The sequence below is a fragment of the Athene cunicularia genome (genome assembly GCF_003259725.1).
Source record: "Athene cunicularia isolate RWA chromosome 4 unlocalized genomic scaffold, athCun1 chr4_part1, whole genome shotgun sequence".
Classification (NCBI taxonomy): domain Eukaryota; kingdom Metazoa; phylum Chordata; class Aves; order Strigiformes; family Strigidae; genus Athene; species Athene cunicularia.
In genome coordinates, this window is record NW_020799098.1 from 13,015,002 (window position 1) to 13,033,286 (window position 18,285).

Consider the following 18,285-nt stretch of genomic DNA (forward strand, 5'->3'; position numbering starts at 1 on the left):
AGGATGTTAAACTGCGACTTAGTTTGCATGTGAAATCTAGTTCTGTTCCCCCATAATGATAAATGTGGGCTCATGTACTGTTTCCACACTGTTCTGTGTTTAGACTTAATCAATACTCATTGAATTGATAGATTTCTTAAAAATCTTAAGTATTTCTCATTTATTGTAAAATATCCAAACTGGGCACTGAATACCAAATCATGATTTTCCTCCTAGGATCCCTCTAGGATGCTAATCACCATATTAATTAGCTGTTTCACAAACAGTGAAAGGCTTAACAACTCCCTGCTGTTCACCTCCCTCCACCTCTTCTTATGGATATCTCAAGGCACAACACTATCGGAAGTGTCACTACACCTTCAAGATGAGTTGTCTTGACTCTTTTTCCACTCTTTTACCTGTTTAAAGCATGCAGGATTTTCAGAATCCAGCTACTAGCTTTGTATAATCTCCAAGTGTTCTGAATTCCTGTGAATTGGGGTACAGGTTTCTGAAGCTGGGTACTGGGCATAAGTATGAGAATTAGTAGCCAAAGACCCAAGAATCAGATATCTCATTTCTGACAATACTTCTCCCATTTCTAGCCATTGCTCACAATCTGGACATGACAGTATTATTAGGGTAACATTTGCTACACAGGTGCATCCTATGCTGAAGGGTGGATCTCCCCTACTCTTTAATTATTATAGTTATCAGTTCCTGTTACAACAAGAGTCAGGATTTATACTATTTTAATAATCTGTGTAGTTGTGGGCTTGGATTAGCCTGCCAATACTAATGTAAAATGGTTTGCTTGAATTCTCTCTCTGCTGCTACTTATTTTAAAATACAAGTCTCCAAATTCTGGGATTTAACATAAACTGAGAGATCCTATGTTTGTAATCTCCATATTCCATACAACTTTGAAAGAACAATCACGCTATTTCTGTAAATCATCTCTTCTCTGAGCTTTACCAGTCTTTCAGGACAAATTATTTCTCCTGACTCTCCTGGGTGCTTAGGGATGTAAGAATTTCTCTTGGGTCTGAAATAGTTCAGAAGCAGACTAGAGGAGTCTGTGGCATTTCTACCGCAAACTCAGAAGATCTCAGGCAGGGTGTTAAGGAACTCTCTTCTTAAAACAGAGTTCCACCTATGGCAGCTAAATCACTTTGCAACACAATTTGCTGCAGAACTGATAGCATTTCCCTTGCAAGCTGACAGCTTGGTATTATTATTTATTAGGAAATCTTTTGCACAGAACAAACATGTTACTTGCCTTCATGCCATTTTGTTTAAAGACCAAGTGAATATGCTTCTGCTTGCACTCCCTGCAGCTTCAAATGATACTGCATACTTACCTTTGGCACTACCAGAGTGGGTACATAGTTACCCAGGAAAAATGTGACTAGGTCCTGCTCCCACAAAATTACTTACCTACATCACTTCATTAAGTTATCTTTAGATCAAAGGTGCTTAACTATCTGTTCGCAAAATACTTCATGGCCCTCTACTGAAAGTGGTGTATGAAAGGACAAGAAAGTGGGGCTAGAATTCCAGGAGCAGTTCTTCACATCAGCAGTCCCTTTAAGAATGCAAACGCTGGGTGAATACATGGAGGGCAAGCAGGACTAATACGTTCTTTACATCTCATGAATGTTGCAAACTGGCACGTGAAGCAACCAGAAGCCTCCTCAAGTGCTCTAAGTCCCTGGGATGGTGATTTTTAACAATACTCAACACTCTCCCCTTAAATCCTGTCAGAAATTCTCCTCTGTGCAGGACACAAATCCTGCACTTACTGGTCTTATCTTTGGTCCAGGATCACAAAATAAACTACCAGTGGTGACTATCAAAATATTAACTTCTCTTCAGTGTTCAAGGAACACTGGCTTCCTTCATCTGAACACACAATCATATGGACATCAGACCCCAGGAAGTCCTTGAAATCCAGACCCTAATATGACAGCATGGTGTCCCCAGAGAATGTACCACCACAGGTACAACTGTCACACTGTTTAATGCAGCACTTGGAAAAAGGCAGTGGAATGGCCTTTTAAAATCTGGTAGGGGAAAGTGTAAGTCAACATTTAGGAAAAATTGCAGATGTGATTGAATATTAGCGACTCAGGCTAACAAAACTACTTGTACTCTAAGGAAGGTACTGGATCTGAAAAATAAAGTCTCTCTGTGAACAGGGATGGCACGCTACATATTATAAAACCTATTTTCCACAGGAAAAAAAAAAACCCAAACAACTTCCTACTGCTTCCAGGGTCTTATTTTTGTACTAGAACCCCTGCAAAGTAGTTCTTACAAGCTTCCTGATATGCCATCTCTTGCTTTTAGAACTTCTACTTAATGAAATTTATTCAAATTGATTACATTAATAGAATAGCTGATTGCAGTGTTGAATGAACCTGCTTGTAGTACCTGGCAGTCAATATCAAAGCTTTTCAAAAAATCTCCAGAGAAATTCATCAAGCATAAAGAAATACCATGGAGTACGTGTAGAAAGAAAATGGGCTCAGATTAAAATGCTGAATGCATGTGATTTTCAAACAAGGCAATAAATACATAATTTTGTCACAAAACCAGGGGAAATACACAGCCTATCAGATTTCACTACAAACCCAAAAACCAATATTAATACTCTCTCTCAAACCCAAATGATTAAAAGGTTCCTACATGCAGGTGAGACCAAATTGAATAGTGAAATTGTGAAGCAGGAAAATGTATTTAGAGAGGCTGGTTTTACTGTATTATATATGCCAGCCACTGACTAGGATATATTATTTCCATGACGCAACTGCACAGCTATTCGTTAACTTGTGATAGCTATTTGTTAACAACTTTGATGTTGTGATACAACAGCATTTCATTAAAATAATTAAAATTTCTGGTCAAAGAACACTTTTACATGTAACTCCAAAAGCTCAATGGTTAGAACATTTGCTTAGGAGGTAAGAGATTCATCTCCCAACCCATATTGTATCTTATTAAGGACAGAGATTCAATACTCCGATCGTACATCCCATAAATACTCCAAATGTTCTAGGACACCACTGGCTTCACATTATAAACGCACACTAAATGAGGAAAGCTGATTGCATGTACTTTTCCTCTCGTCCACATGAAGAATTCTGGAATGCTAAATGGAAAATAAAACCAGTACCCTGCTTTTAAGCATCCTAACACCAATAAAACACAATGACAATGAAGTCACCCTTAGTACAAGCTAATAATAATAATAATAAAAAAAAGAGTTTAATTTCCATGCATTTAGAAGGAAGATTCATTGAAATTCCAGTCTTGCCCTCTCACTGGTCCTTGATTTATTCAGGAGGCAGTTTCAATCTTCTCTTTCTGTATTCCCTTTTTAGAAATGTGCCTTTGTAGATAAGGTTATGTCCTTTACTAGATCTAACCATTAACAAATTGTGAATCCATATAGAGGTAAAATACATTTTCTTATGCAATTAGGCAAGAAGCAAACTTCAGAATGAAGGCCACCCATATCAGGCACCTTGTATCAGCCTTAACTGAAATGACTAGATCAAATTTATTTAGTGCCCAAGCCCAGAACTCGACTGAGTTTGCATGGTAAGAGTCCACAAATTTAATCTATGAGATCATGCTGTCTTCCAGCCTTTTTTGAGTAAGTCACAGGACAAAATTTTCAAAAGTGAACATCTGAGGTGGAGGTCTCTTGATATAGATTTCCATCTGAGACAAGCTGTGGGTGATTCACCTTGAAAAGAAGCTAGCTCTTGCTACCCAAAAATGCAGTCCACTGTATGAAGGGCATCCCTAACCATATCCCATGTTAATGAAATTACATAAGGAAAGTAATTAATAAATCTCTAACAATCTGTCCTTTTTATTTTGACAAAAATAAATTTATCCCTTTTGTTAACAAAGGAAAAAATCAAATACTTTGCTTCAATCTCACATTCATGCTTACTCATTCATAAAATGTTTATTGCCTTGTCTGTTGATAACAGTCATTACTTAATAGCTTTTAGTCTAAATTCCTGTGCATTTCTATGTTCTGTCAAGTGAAATGAAATAACATTCTGGTGAACTTTTGTCAGGAAAGGGGAATTATAAATGACAGTAAATTGTGTGGTTTTATGGTTTTGACGTTAAGGCTGAGGAAAAATAATTATCTTAGCATGGACTGTGTAACTCCTAGCTGTTCATTGATTTTCTTTGTGCAATCTGCATGTCTGTTTTCTTAATAATGAACTGTTAACCACCAACTCTTTTCACTTCTCCTTTCCCTACTGAAATAAGTAGGCAGTTCACAAAAAATAAAGGAGAAAGAAAAGATTAAAGGTTGGTGAACATCTGATATGCTGAACTTGAGACAGACTTGCATTAGGAGCTAGCCATTAATCTCTCAAGAGATTACAAGAAATGAGAAACAGAACAGGATATTTGGGCAGGTGTTTTTGCTGCCATGTAAAAGAAAATGATGGTAAAAACCTGGCAATTGAAAAAGCTACCCAAGCCAGTACAACACCGTTACTGCAGTACAATATCGCTTCCGTACAGGATAACTGCAGGCTGTGTGTATGAATATTAGGCTGAGCCATTCAATTACCTCTGACACAATTCTTCCTTCAGCTGTGATATACTGTGATAATCAAAATCACTTGCCCCCATTTCTCCATTTGCACTTCAAAAATTAGTTATAGAGCCTGTATCTAGACACAGACTTCTTGCCTACAGCACACTATTTTAATCCACTAGTATGGCTGAAAAGTCCTATGCTATCCTTCAAATATAACTCATTCATTCAATTCAGGCATAAACACATTCCAGTGACCTTAGCTAAATAATTTTAATTGATTTATTCCTGTGTACACAAAACAAACCTACTCAATTATTCTATGCAAACACAGTCAGCTTCTAGATCATTGCATTTTTACATATTTATTCACCAATTTGGATAATTCTTTGATGTACTTTACCACTACAGGCTACAGTAGTGCTAGAGGTTATACAAATCTATCTTGATGAACTCACAAACTGTTTAAAAAGGGAAAAATGAAAAAAATCAAAAAAGGCATAGAAATTTGAGAAGGGCTTAGAAGAACATTGTGAGAATAAGGTAAGGATCTCCTTCCACAAGTGAGCAGCACTTACAGGTAAGTGACATGTTTTATTCTGTCCCCAGGATATTAATTGGTTCCCTATTTGGTCACATGGTGACGTTTTCCTTGTGTTTTAACATCACCTCTTGCACTGAGATTATTTTTCTGCTTGTTCATGAAATTAAGTTAGTCAGGCTTGCTTCCCTGCTTGCTTATACTAGAACCAAGGTAGATGCTGAAATAAGCCAAGCCATTCCAGTGCACAGCTGAGGGAGGAACAGGGGGCCTACACTTTTTACCACATGTAAGATGTTGCCAGGTCCTTTTCCCTTGAAAAAAAGGGTGTAATTGCCTTCAAGTAAAGCAGCTAAGGACAATGAACTTAGAGTGACAGCTGGGCACTTCAGCTTCTGTGCCTGGCTGACTAAATCTGAGAGTGCAACCCTTGGGAACTTCATGCTGACTGTTTTCTTTGAGGATTTACTCTGGTTTGTCATCTACAGTGCAAGTTTTGATACAGTACTTCAATGGGGTTGGATGGTTTAGAAAGTTGATATAGGATGGAGGCACTTGTATGTCCTAAGACAGTCCCTTTGAAAACTGCTAGTGACTGCTCTTAGCTGAAGGTGTACCTCAGAACGGGACCTCACTAGCTAACTGGATATTATGCATCTCTCTAACACTGGTGCTGTTACAGTACATGAATTTATTGGATATTACTCCAAATGGTCCTTTGTCTGACCCAACATGGCTGCTCTTTACTAGAATATTGGTGTTTATCTGATGAATTGCAATACTGAGGATGCCCTAAGGACCATGAAAGCAACTTAAGAAAATAGAGGGCTTGGATGTGGAAAAAAAACCCACCATGGTTTGGGTTCTACTGCTGTTAATCTGAAAAGTGTGGTGTGATTCATTCCAGTTCTGGGAGTTTCCAACCAAAGTCAAGATGGCAATGAGTACACAATTAGGAACTTGTCTGGAACCCTAAATCCTGTAAATACTAGAGAATATTAAATTGTTCAGCCCTGAAGAAATATGTGGTATTTCTTTAATCCCGGGCCAGTAGAATATGAACTACCGAGAAGAGGGGGCACATATTGCTAAACCTTGGTTATGGAGAGATTGTGATTTAGATAACACTTTGGCTCCTCTTAGATTTAGGTAATTAGCTCCTAGTAAGACATCTCAGTTTTATTTCCCTTAAATGTAACAGCTACTTGACTTCTGTGTGAGGGAAAGTGTAACTACTTTGTGCAGTTTTGTAAGGCTAATTTTCATTGCAACAAAATAAAAACTGAGCTGAACTCTTAAATATTTAATTACTTCTAGTTCTTTTCACTCTGACTATGTGTACAAATGTATGAATGCATCTTTTTTAAATGTCTTGTAGTCTATCTTTGAATGTCTTGTGGACCATAGGCTGAGGAATATTCATCCAAGTATCTGTGGAGCATGCCAGGATGACTTTAGAGAGTTTAGCTCACTTTTTTCAATAATATTGCTAGGTTTCTTTTTCTACTGGAATGATAAAAAAGCAATAAAACAGAACTCTCTCATGGTGAGACTACTTCTTTCTAGCCTTCTAACTTACTAACCATGCTTGTGGTTATGGAAATATGGAGAATAAGTAAACAATATAATGTTTAACCAAATCTTTAATTTACTTTTTTCCTTGCTCATGGTAGAATAGAAATGGCAGAGTCCAAACCTTCCAAATAAGTGCAAGGCAAATGCCTATCAACTAAGTTTCAGGGAATACAGACCTTCTGGAATGACAACACAGAGCTCTGCACTGTTTGCAGATATGTCCAAACTAGTCGGTTCTACAAACTAGCTGGTTTAAATCCAACTGGGACATAGATCCTTTAGCACGGTGCTGAGTATTCCCATGTGAGGGTTGCTTGTACGCAGCTGGTTAGTCCAATGTTTGCTTGCTTAGGTCTACCTGAGCTGCAGTCACAACATGGCACTGTGAGTATCTCAGATCCCTATTGCCCTCCCAATGGGTATCTCGCCTTCCCCATTGGTAGCAGTAGCTCTTCCCTAGCAGAAACCCAGAGAAACTAAGTGAAGGGGCAAAGCCCTGCTGCTCAGGAAAAGGCTTCTTGTTTGGCCAAGGGGCACTTCTGCTCTGAAAGTGTGGTGAAGCAGAGACACAAGCAAAGGCACTGTGGTTATTAGATGCAACTCTTTCCCTTAATGGAAAATCTACTTTTACTTTTACGTCCCAGGTAATGGACAACATGTAATCACTGCACTTCCCTCAGCTGTAGAAGTCAGAACAGTTCCATTTACCTACAGTGGGGCTATCCTCATTTGTATTTTCTCTTCCTTCTAGCTTATGCTGCTCTCCTAAAACAGTCTGTAGTATCTGTATTTAAGGTTAAGGGGAGAAAGTGCAGTTGTTCATTATGTTAACTGTCACAATAAAAATGTTTTATGATAGAAAAAAAAAATGTGCAAATTAAGATTTGTGGACGTTCATTCAACAGATGCCAGTTGGATCACAGTACTTGCAGTTTTTTATGTCTGGCAGTGTTTATTTGGGTCTAGGAATAAGAAAGCAGCTGTAATATGGAATATAATGGCTTAGAGCTGGGTGAATTGGCAGAGTTCAAGTTTGTGCAGCTCTCCTGGCAACCTGGCAATTCTCGAAACACTTAATTCACCCAAACCAATTTTTCTTTAATGGAAAAGAAAACTTAGCTAACAGTGCTGAAAGAAATAGGATTTTCAGTCTGATCTTAGTGTCACTAAAGCAGAGTAAACAATAAAGGAAAGCAATATAATTTCACAAATGAGGTGGAACTCTGCAGGGTAAAAAAATTGTGTGCTCTCCAGACACTTCATGCGAATTGAGCAAGGGGGTGGAGAAGTAAGTAACTCTGGAGAACAGACTGTGCAAAGTAATATTAGCAGACATGTTGACTTTTCTTAAATTAAATTGCTTTGTACCATTAATCTACTCTAATTCACTGGCATAGCCCTCTCAGCAAACTTTTCTTTTCTCTAAAGCAGTAGTTCTCAAATATCCTGTTGTTTGCACTATTACATAAAACCGCGACAAAACTATTTGTTCTAATACAGTGGCTTTATTTTTTTATCCACTGAATTTGAAAAAGTGCATGTGGACTAGTGCTAATTAAGATTGCGTGGGTATCTTAGCCTAATGTGATAGGGACTATAAATTTCCATAACACCCTGATCTGGTCATAATTAATCATGACAAGGATCCTGTTGAGCTGAAAGTGATTAGTTCCAGCCTTATTAAAGGTCACTACTGGCTACAGTTTTGGGCTTCATCAGATAGATCATGTTATCTTATTTTTTTGATACAGACAGAAAATAATTAAAGATGATGTGAAAGCATGAAGCATCTACATATTTTCCGTATCAGTAACATAAAGAAGTGTAAAAATACTACACCAAAGATATGAACTTATTTCAGGGAACTAACTAGTGTCAGAATAGTTTCTCTGAGAGGAAAAGAGATGAGAAAACTATTTTTGGAGATGTAGTGAAGTTAACTAAGAATAGTATCATCCTACCATGATGCAGAGGAGATAATTATGCTACATAAATGAAGTCTCTCTCCTGGTAGCAATGCCAGACATTGTACACTCTCAATGTTATTGCAGCCTTGTCAGCCACCTAGGCAGCATGTTTTGGCAGACCATGCAGGTATTTTCTGACTAATAAGTAATTAAGAAATGTAGTGTGTTGGGAAGATAATGGTGGAAAAGGCAAGCTAATGTGGAAGAGCCTGTCTCCACCTCCTCGTTTGCTAGCCTTGCTTCTTGGAGCTGTCATGATCTCTCCTGCAATTCCCCAACCCTCCCTGAGGCCTGACAATGTGTAGTGGGGTCAGAGGATCTTCAGAATTATTTTAGTAAGTGACACATATCACTAGAAGTGGCACCTTGTAGAGCTCTGCAACAGCCTCTGTGCTTTCGCAGTCATCCTCCTCCTCCAGGTCCCACTGTGCTTGCCGATGCTTCTCTAACAGCTCATGGTAAGCCTAAAAGAAACACAATAGGTATATTTAAATAGCTGAAAAGGTTTTCATAGCTTCTTGTGATCCTCTCCTTCCCTTCTCTGATCCCCTTTACACGTATTATCACAACAGTAAGTGTTATCTGGAACTGTGACTCAGAGCGAAACAAAACTTGCCTTACCACCTTAATTTGAGCATATTCAGCCTTGAGTATGAAACTGCATAGACTCAGCAATTTGGGGTTAAGTAATGTGTATCTAATACCGGAAAACATGTGAAATGATCTGATTTGCAACCTGCTTTCCTGTGTATGAATACAATTTAATCACAGTCAGTACTATGAGGTGCAGAACAGTCATCAGACATCATCAGAAACCTTAGTTACAGCTGTATCACAGTGTATAGAGCTTTTGCACTGAGGTTGGTCACCATGTCCTATGGTGGTCCCTAAAAGGCTGACCGATGAGTTAGTCCTGATTTGGTCCTCCGACACAGATTTTTTTTCTTCAGGGTAGAATTGTGATGTGTTGGCAGGCTTGTGTGCTGTAATGGAAGACCAAGTTTCACAAAGAACATCTCATTCTGTAGACTAACGAGTGGTCTTATACATAAATACTCCATATTTTGATTTAAACTGCCAAGTGCCCTCTTACATTCCCATAGTAAATATGGCTTTCTTCATTAGGTATGTCAATAGGGCTCTTTTAAAGAGCACAGAAGTGCTCATAAACTCTTCATATACAGGTCATTCTCATAGAGGTGGACTTTAAAATTCACACTTACCATGAAATTGTAGTCTACCACAGAATTTGACAAGTTAATTGCTGTAACTTCTATGTCCACAGTGCTGAACAACACTGGGTTACTGTAACTGGCACTTTTTGACTGTGTGCTTCACTTGATCATTCTCCTATTCTCTGCCAGTAAAAAAGAAAATGAAAATGCTCCTTTTTCAGTGGAAACACAGACGAAAGAGACTGAATGATAGAGGGACTCTAACCTTTATTATCTAGGTCATTCTGTCATAAAAATATCAAGGGCTGTAGCAACTAAATCATTACCATCCAAGTTGCATTCAGAAAAAACTGATGTGAAAAAAGTTCATTGCAAAATCCACCTTCTTAGTTGGCTGGCAACACTAAAAATTCAGCAGAAAGGTCAGTTACTGTTGCAGCTGCTACCACGGTGGTGTGAGCCCTTTGATGAGGTGGAGAAGAGAAGACAGAGGAGAAAAGTGTATTTGATGGCTACAACTCTGGGCTTATGGTGAGGGTTTAGGACCAACTGTTGTGCTGATTTTGGCTGGGATAGAGTTAATTTTCTTCATAGTAGCTAGTATGGGGCTATGACTGGGATTTGTGCTGGAAACGGTGTTGATAACACAGCGATTTTTCAGTTACTGCTGAGCAGTGCTGACACAGTGTCAAGGCCTTTTCTGCTTCTCACCCCACCCCACCAGTGAGTAGGCTGGGGGTCACAAGAAGTTAGGAGGGGACACAGCTGGGACAGCTGACCCCAACTGTCCAAAGGGATATTCCATACCATGTGATATCATGCTCAGCATATAAACCTGGAGGGGGAAGGAGGAAGGGACATTCAGAGTTACAGAGTTTGTCTTCCCAAGTAACCATTATGCGTGATGGAGCCCTGACTTCCTGGAGATGGCTGAGCATCTGCCTGCTGATTGGAAGTAGTGAATGAACTCTTTGTTTTGTTTTACTTGTGTGTGTGGCTTTTGCATTACCTACTAAACTGTCTTTATCTCAACCTCTCCCCCATCCTGTTGCAGGGGGAGTGAGTGAGTGGCTGCGTGTTGCTTAGATGCCAGCTGGGGTTAAATCACGACACTCCTTCACTGCTGAACTTGCTGTGAAACCATCAAACAGGTTTAAAATAGCCCCTCAGTGCTGAGGGTATTGCACACACAAAACAGTTACTGGACTATTTAAGCCAAATCAAGGGAGCTGCAAATAAATACATAATTTTCTTATTCTCTGGACTCAAGACCCCATCTTTTCTTGGACAAAAGGCTCTCTCCACTGTGGCAGCAAAAAGGCTTAAATTTCTGACTTGTTTTTTTATTTGCATACAGGCATTTCATAATACTAAGACTCAGTTGTGTTGTGTCCTGCAGCATGAAGTGCAAGTGGCCCATTTCTGCTCAGCCTGTCATAGCAGACTGTCAGTCTACTATTTAATTAAGTATATTTGTTAGCTTTCTAAGGTGTACAGAATAGAGTGTCTCTTGCACAAATACATGTGGCTCTAACTTTGTAGGGGAGAGGTCTTAATACAAAATTTCTAAGCTTTGTTTAATGAATTTGGGATGTGTCCAAGAGTTCTGAATGATGTGTATAAGGAAAATACATTCACAAGTTCTCAATAGCTACAAAAACGTGTGACAGAATTATCTGTCTCAAGTTATGAAAAGCCAAAGAGGTAAAATGTGCTCTACTGTTTTAAAGTGCCCTTCTTTTTTGAAGTGAGGTGTTGCCAGGCAGGTGTTGCATACAAGAACAGTAACTGCATTATCCAATTCATACAATGTAATTAAAGAACTTGGCCCTGCAGTACAAAATTGCAGTGTTGAGATCAATAAATTTTGACAGTTTGCTACAGCTGGAATCTGGGTCTTCTCATGTAGTAATTTATCTAAGTTATTAGATTTCATCAAAAGTTTAATGCTGCTGGATATAACCACTTTAACCTTAAATTATTTTTTTGAATGAAAATTAAGGATTGATTTTTTTTATAATTTCTTAATAACTTGGGTCTGTAGTTCTCAGCAGGTATAGGAGTTTTGCAGCTTTCAGCATTTATAGCTAAGAACTCTTGATTTCATATATACATTCTGAACAATAACAAGAGTTCTGTAGAAAATATGGCCATGAAAACATTGCACTGGCCATTGTATACCATATTAAATGATCTATTGCAAACCCTCTCTAAGGTATCCTGCCAGCAACCATAATGAGTTTTCCCTCTGTTTATGTGAAATTTGATAGTCTTTTGAGCCTCAGTAACCTCACTCATAGAAAAGCAATTAGATCAGCGCAGTCTGCTTTCTTCTGTAATGCAGGCCAGATACTTTCCTCCAGAGATTTCCTACATTGAACCAAACACACAGTATTTAAGTAAAAGATGTTTTCTACTAAACATGCGATCTAGCATTAACACCCTTCATCTTTTTGTTCCAATGCAACAAGACCAATCCTGGAAGAAAGGTCTATAGGCAAGCCCAGGCAAGAGGGGGTCTGACCCTATTCTACCTCTGCTAATGTTCACAATTGCCAGGAGGACTCAAAAATCCCGATTTTATGGAACTGGAAGAAACCTGAAATATATATTTGCCTTAAAAACTAATGGAACACTGAGAATAAGCTTTTACATGCTCACCTTAAGAAAATCATGAACATCTTTATTATGAACAGTTTTACTGAGGAGACTCCCTTGCTCAGCTTTCTGTCTGTGTTTGAACACTTCTCTCTTCTTTGCACGGCACTCCAGTCGTTTCAAGATCAGGTCTTTACTTTGCTGGATACATTCTGGAACATAAACCACTAATGATTAGATACCACAACTCCACAGGGAGAAAGTAGCATCTGCTACTATCACAAAACATAAGCTCATAGAAATCTGTTAGTGAGTGAAATAGTCAAGTAATTACCATGCAGGATTTCAAATCTGATTCTTATCTTGATTAAGCCTTTTTAGATGTGAACTTTTGGGTCATTACATGGCACTTAAATGGATCAGGTTTTTTGATCACCACCATCATGCACCCTCCCTTTCACTAGTGCTGCCTTATGAGAAAGTGGTGTGTTAGTTCAAGAAACAGGTTCCCACCTGCAGCACCCCAAACCTCCCCCTCCTGCTTTGCGAAGGTCCAGAAGTGGCTCATTATCCAACAGCATATATGCAAATGCTGCTGCAAGGACAGGTGCTGTAACATATGGCAGGGAGAGAAGGTCTAGAGTAGTGCGAGTTCAGATCAGCCTGAACTGGCATGCAGCCATACCAGGCTTCCAAAGTGACTCATCCAGGGATATTCAGCAAAAGTTGTCAAGTTCCCTCTGATTTTGTGCAAGTATTGTGAAATATTTGGGACCTAGCTCTTCCCCCCTTCATTCCCCCTATAGTTCCAAGTGATTTATAAATTCATGAGTCTATCTGAACCCTGTGCTGCAAGGCAGAATTGGTGCTTTTGATGTTCTGCCACTACTTCATGTCTCATTGCCTGTCTGCCTAAGAACTTTATTCATTTCCCCCACTTGCCCCATCCCAAATCAGTACTTCACTCCTGACACAGGCAGCTAAAGGGGAATGCAAAGGAATAGTCATCTATCTATCTGTAGCTGTTGTTCTGCCATCACTTCAAGCTGCTTTAACTATGAGAAATTATTTTGTGGAGAAATAAAGGAGTACACTACCGTAGCACTGAGCTTGTTACTTATTCTCCATGCTAATTTACTGTGCTTTCCACAGGCTGATGCTGCACTGACAAAACACTTGAAAGTGCAATGAAAAGTACAGGAGAGCCTGTAATAAAAATGTCATCTGAACAAATGTAGCAACTGTTATTTTTAAACACTACTTGATTCTTTACTACTTACTTGTTTGTTTCCTAGAAGAAAATCTTGCTGGCTTTGTGTTCTGCTTGTGAATTATAGGTATAGTTTAACTTACGTATTTAGGAGCTCATAAGCAAGGTCAACATAGACTCACATGTGAAAATGCTGCACTCCAGATTCTTTTTTTTTTAAACATATTTAATTTCTATCTAAAACCAGAAGGTTGATAATGCTCTTCTGTACAGGCTGTACTAACTACAATATATAGCTATGTATAACTATAAACACGTACTTTGCATAAAATCAAGGCCTTGACAGAGGTTTTTTTGCTTTGGAACAAGAGAAACTTGACAAAAAGGTGAAAAAAACACCCACCAATGTACATTTATGCTTAAGGAATTTTAGTGGCTAAACCTATGCAAAGAATATAAACTAGGCATGCCAGCTTTAGGAGCAAACATCCATGAAATAATCTGTATCATGATATACCTGAATTAATGAGTATCACCAAACTGTTCATATAGTTAACTGATGTTTTTAAAGTGGAGCAAGTCTGCACCATGGGAATTCTGATCTCCTTCTACAATGAAATGACTAGCTTGGCAGATGAAGGAAGAGAATGGATATCGTCTACCCTGACTTCAACAAGGTTTTTGACAGTCTCCCCACAGATCCTCAGAGACACGGAGACAAAGTATAGGCTGAATAAGCAGACAGTGAGATGGATTGAAAACTTGCATAAAGTCCACCTATAAGCCAGTGGTCTATCCCTGGGGTCCTGCTCAGTATCTTCATTAATGACCTGGAAGGTAGAGTGCATCTTCAGCCAGTTTGCAGAGGTCACAAAAAATGGGAGGAGTAGCTGCCATCCACAGGGCCCTTGACAAGCTGGAAAAATGGGTTGACACAAATCTTATGAAGTTCAACAGTGGGAAGTGCAAAGTCCTGCACCTGGGAAGAAATGACCCCAGGCACCAGCACATGCTGGGGGCTATCCAGCTGGAAAGCAGCTTGTCAGGAAAGGACCTGAGGGTTCTGGTGGACACCAGGTTGAACATGAGCAAGCAATGTGCCCTTGTTGCAAAGAAGGATAATGGTATCCTGGGCTGCATTACACAAAGCACTGCCAGCAGGTGGAGGGAGGTGATCCTTCCCCTCTACTCAGCACCAGTGAGGCCACACCTGGAGTGCTGGTCCAGTTTTGGCTTCCCAGTACAAGAGACATGGAGATACTGGAGAGAGACCAATGAAAGGCCACAAAAATGGAACATCTCTCCCTATGAGAAAAGGCTGAGAGATGGAGCTGTTCAGTCTGGTGAAGAGAATGTTCATGGGGGATCTTATCAATGTATATAAATACCTGGAGGGAGGGTGCAAAGACAGAACCAGGCTTTTTTCTGTGGTGCCGTGACAGGACAAGAGGCAACAGGCACAAACTGAAACATGAGAGGTTCCCTTTGAACATCAGAAAACACTTTTAGATTTTGAGGGTGTCTGAGGACTGGCACTTGTTATCCAGAGAGATTGTGGAGCCTCCATCCTTGAAGATACTCAAAAGCTGTCTGGACATGGTCCTGGGAAACTGGCTGTAGCTGACTGCTTGAGCAGGAAGGATGAGATAACCTCCAGACGTCCCTTCCAACCTCAACCATTCTGTGATTTTGTAAATTGCTCACCATGAGATATGGCACAACTTAGCGACATGAAGCCTGAAAGTGAATGAGCAGCACTGCAGAAAGAATATACTGCAACAAGACTATATTCATTCTGACTATTCAGTTCACTGAACTCTAACTGTAATGCTGGTTTGCTAGGTCAATTTTCTTTAAATATACCCACAAGTAGCAGAAATGCTTCTGGAAAATATGTGGCAGTAAAATACTTCTCGGTTTTCCTTTTGGATAAACATGTACTACGATTTTCTGTGAGTGCTGATGGGAAGTGCTGAGCCCACTGTATCACTGCTTGACACAGCACCTATCAGAGAAGTTGGGGGTGTGTTTCTGAACATGTTGGGCTTTAGGTAACAAGCCCATTTACATTAGGTAACACAGGAAGAACCTTAAATCAGTGGGTCAGTCAGCTTAGACTTTGTTATAATTGTGTACTTCACAGATAGCCCATGTGAAAGGTGTAAGAGGAAGAGGAAAATACTTCAGTTTTAAAGTATTTTACTCTGACATAATAAAAGAGAGGTTTATCTGAAGATCCTAAGCCTTAAAATTATCTTTTCACAAGAGTGATAGCATAACTGTGTTTTCTGTATCTTCTGGCTCCACATGGTAGCAGGAGATCATAAGACAATATGCTACACATACACAGCTATTATGGTCCCTAACATTAGCCAGTATCACCAACAATGTCAAGTATGTGAACAGTAAATGGAGAAATCTCACAAATACTTTTAATAAATGTGACTCTTCTTCAATCTTCAAATTAATAAAATAAGGTATAGATTATGTGAACTGTAAAGTTGGTCTGGAACAAGACCTAAAAGGCTTAAAAATGAAGTTCCTATTCTAAGCATTCACCCTTCAAAATAGTAGTGTTCTTGGCCAATTCATCAAAACCTTTTGAAAAGAGAGGGTATAGGGCTGAAGCCATGATATTTTTAGTATTTAATACAATGAGAACTATTTACTATTTCATACAATAATGAGAACTCATACCCATATTTGTTAAGAGATCCAGTCTAAATACTCACCATTACTGAAATATGCCAGTTGTTCCCAGAAGGCCTTGTGCAGATCTGTTAAAAGTTCCTCCTTTTGTCGGACGGAGAGATTATTCTTTACAGTTAAATGGTCCAGAATGTTTGATACAATGTTTAATCTACACTTGCACTCTTCTGGTATATAGGACTTCAGTGAATCAATCATTTTTACCATAAGCTCCCAGTTGAATAACCTTTCCTGAATGTCCTAAAACAAACGTAAAAAAATCCCATTTAGAAACCAAGAATGGGCTTTGGTTGTACTTGTCCTTCCACTGAATTATTAATTCCCACAGTACACGGAAAACCAAGGAGGCTTCTCAAGACCATGTGAATAACAGTCTTCATGTATTTAAACACTTCTGAAAATCTTGACTGATGTAGGATAGCAGTGGGTTTATTGCACATTCAGTTGCAAGAGCTCATCTAAAACTATTGGTGGTTTTCATTATTTGTAGCTGTCACGAAGACATTAAGGCAGCAAAGGACAATAACAAGCTTGCAGAACAAACTTAAATACTCAAGGGAGAAAGATGGACAGAAGGGCAACATGGAAGTCCTAGACCTCTTTCCATGTTACTATATGGCACACCAGTATGGGCCTTCATTTTGAAATGAAGATATGTATTTGATTTGATACTGGCATTCCTTCAAGTATGTGATCAGCTGGAGTTCAGTGAATATAGTAAAAATCTGTATAATTGCCTATGGCCTAGCAGATTTCATTGCACTAATAAAGAAGCAGACCAGGATTACGGTAGGGAGCAAGATTTCTTGGATGAAACTGCAACTGCTTTAGACAATGCTACAAGGTTGGAAAGAGTGTGACAACTACTGTAGTTAATGGAAACACACATACAATGACCTTCGTAATGAGAGGTAAGCGCCACAGCAGTGACTTCAGGTAGGACTATTTCCTGTATCTATATCCAAACACCTCATCTGAAGTCTGCCCATCTGAAGGAACTTACTGTGCAGTAGCCCCATATGGGTCAAGTCTGATCAGCTGCAAAGACTGTTTTCATACCTGGTCAGATCAGTTTACTTAATCACTCCAATTAAAAACTAACAAGCTCATGACTACTGTATCTGTTTATTAGTTAGGCAAATAAAGCCAGCTATCCATTCATTCTCCAAACTCCTAATAAATGCAGTGGGTTAGATCCTGATTGTACTGTTAATCTATAAATTCCAAGTAATTCTTTAAGGATGTCTTGTAAAAAGAAAATAAAGACTTAACTCAACCATAAAGCACAGTGCTGATGCATTTATAAACATATTTTTCCCTCTTAAAACCATTTCATTAAGAGATGTAAAGGGTTTTCAATTCCAGTTAAAGTCACTGGACACACAGAATCACTCTCAAATTTAAATTAGGATTTCTTAGTCAGAGTGGAATAAATACATTGAAAGAAAAAGAAATGTCCTAATGCCCAAGGTAATAATTCTCCTTCATCTTGCTCCTGGCTCCCTGGCTGCATTAATATCACTTTTTTCTAACATGACTGACAAAATGGTATTTTGAGAATTAGAACTCAAGTGCAGAGAGTTCACCCTCCTGTGAGTCTTCATAAACTGCAATGGAAGTTTAGCTCTTTGCAACAAAGCTGAAAGAGACAAATGGATTAAGCATCCTACATCATTCCTGAGGCTGGATGCACAGACTCTGCACACTTGCATCATTCTTTGTGTTCAGATTGACCACATCTCTCTCAACTTTTATTTCTTTTTGTACTTTACCATTGCCTGCAAATCTTGAGATTCACTTAACAAGTTTTCTACTGCAATCATCTTCTCGGTCAGATCCATCCTTATCTTTGTTGCTTTGGCACTTGAGCATTTTGATTGGTCCAAAAAAGCCTGCTGGGCTTTGTCAGTCTGCTTCCAGAAAGCTTCCATCTGTGAAATATGAATCAAAACCAATCT

The 18,285-nt window shown here is 39.0% G+C and overlaps 1 protein-coding gene across 3 annotated transcripts in view; it reads right to left on the reverse strand.

Annotated features, from left to right (window-relative positions):
• Positions 1-18,285, reverse strand: part of EVC (EvC ciliary complex subunit 1) — a 56,491-nt gene that overhangs the window by 25,254 nt on the left and 12,952 nt on the right. For all 3 annotated transcript variants that reach the window (XM_026847023.1, XM_026847022.1, XM_026847024.1), the window contains 4 exons: positions 18,100-18,258; positions 16,351-16,567; positions 12,472-12,620; positions 9,001-9,099 (listed from right to left, as the gene is read on the reverse strand). In XM_026847023.1, coding sequence (XP_026702824.1) covers positions 9,001-9,099; positions 12,472-12,620; positions 16,351-16,567; positions 18,100-18,258 — 624 coding nt within the window. The remainder of the gene's footprint in view (positions 1-9,000; positions 9,100-12,471; positions 12,621-16,350; positions 16,568-18,099; positions 18,259-18,285) is intronic.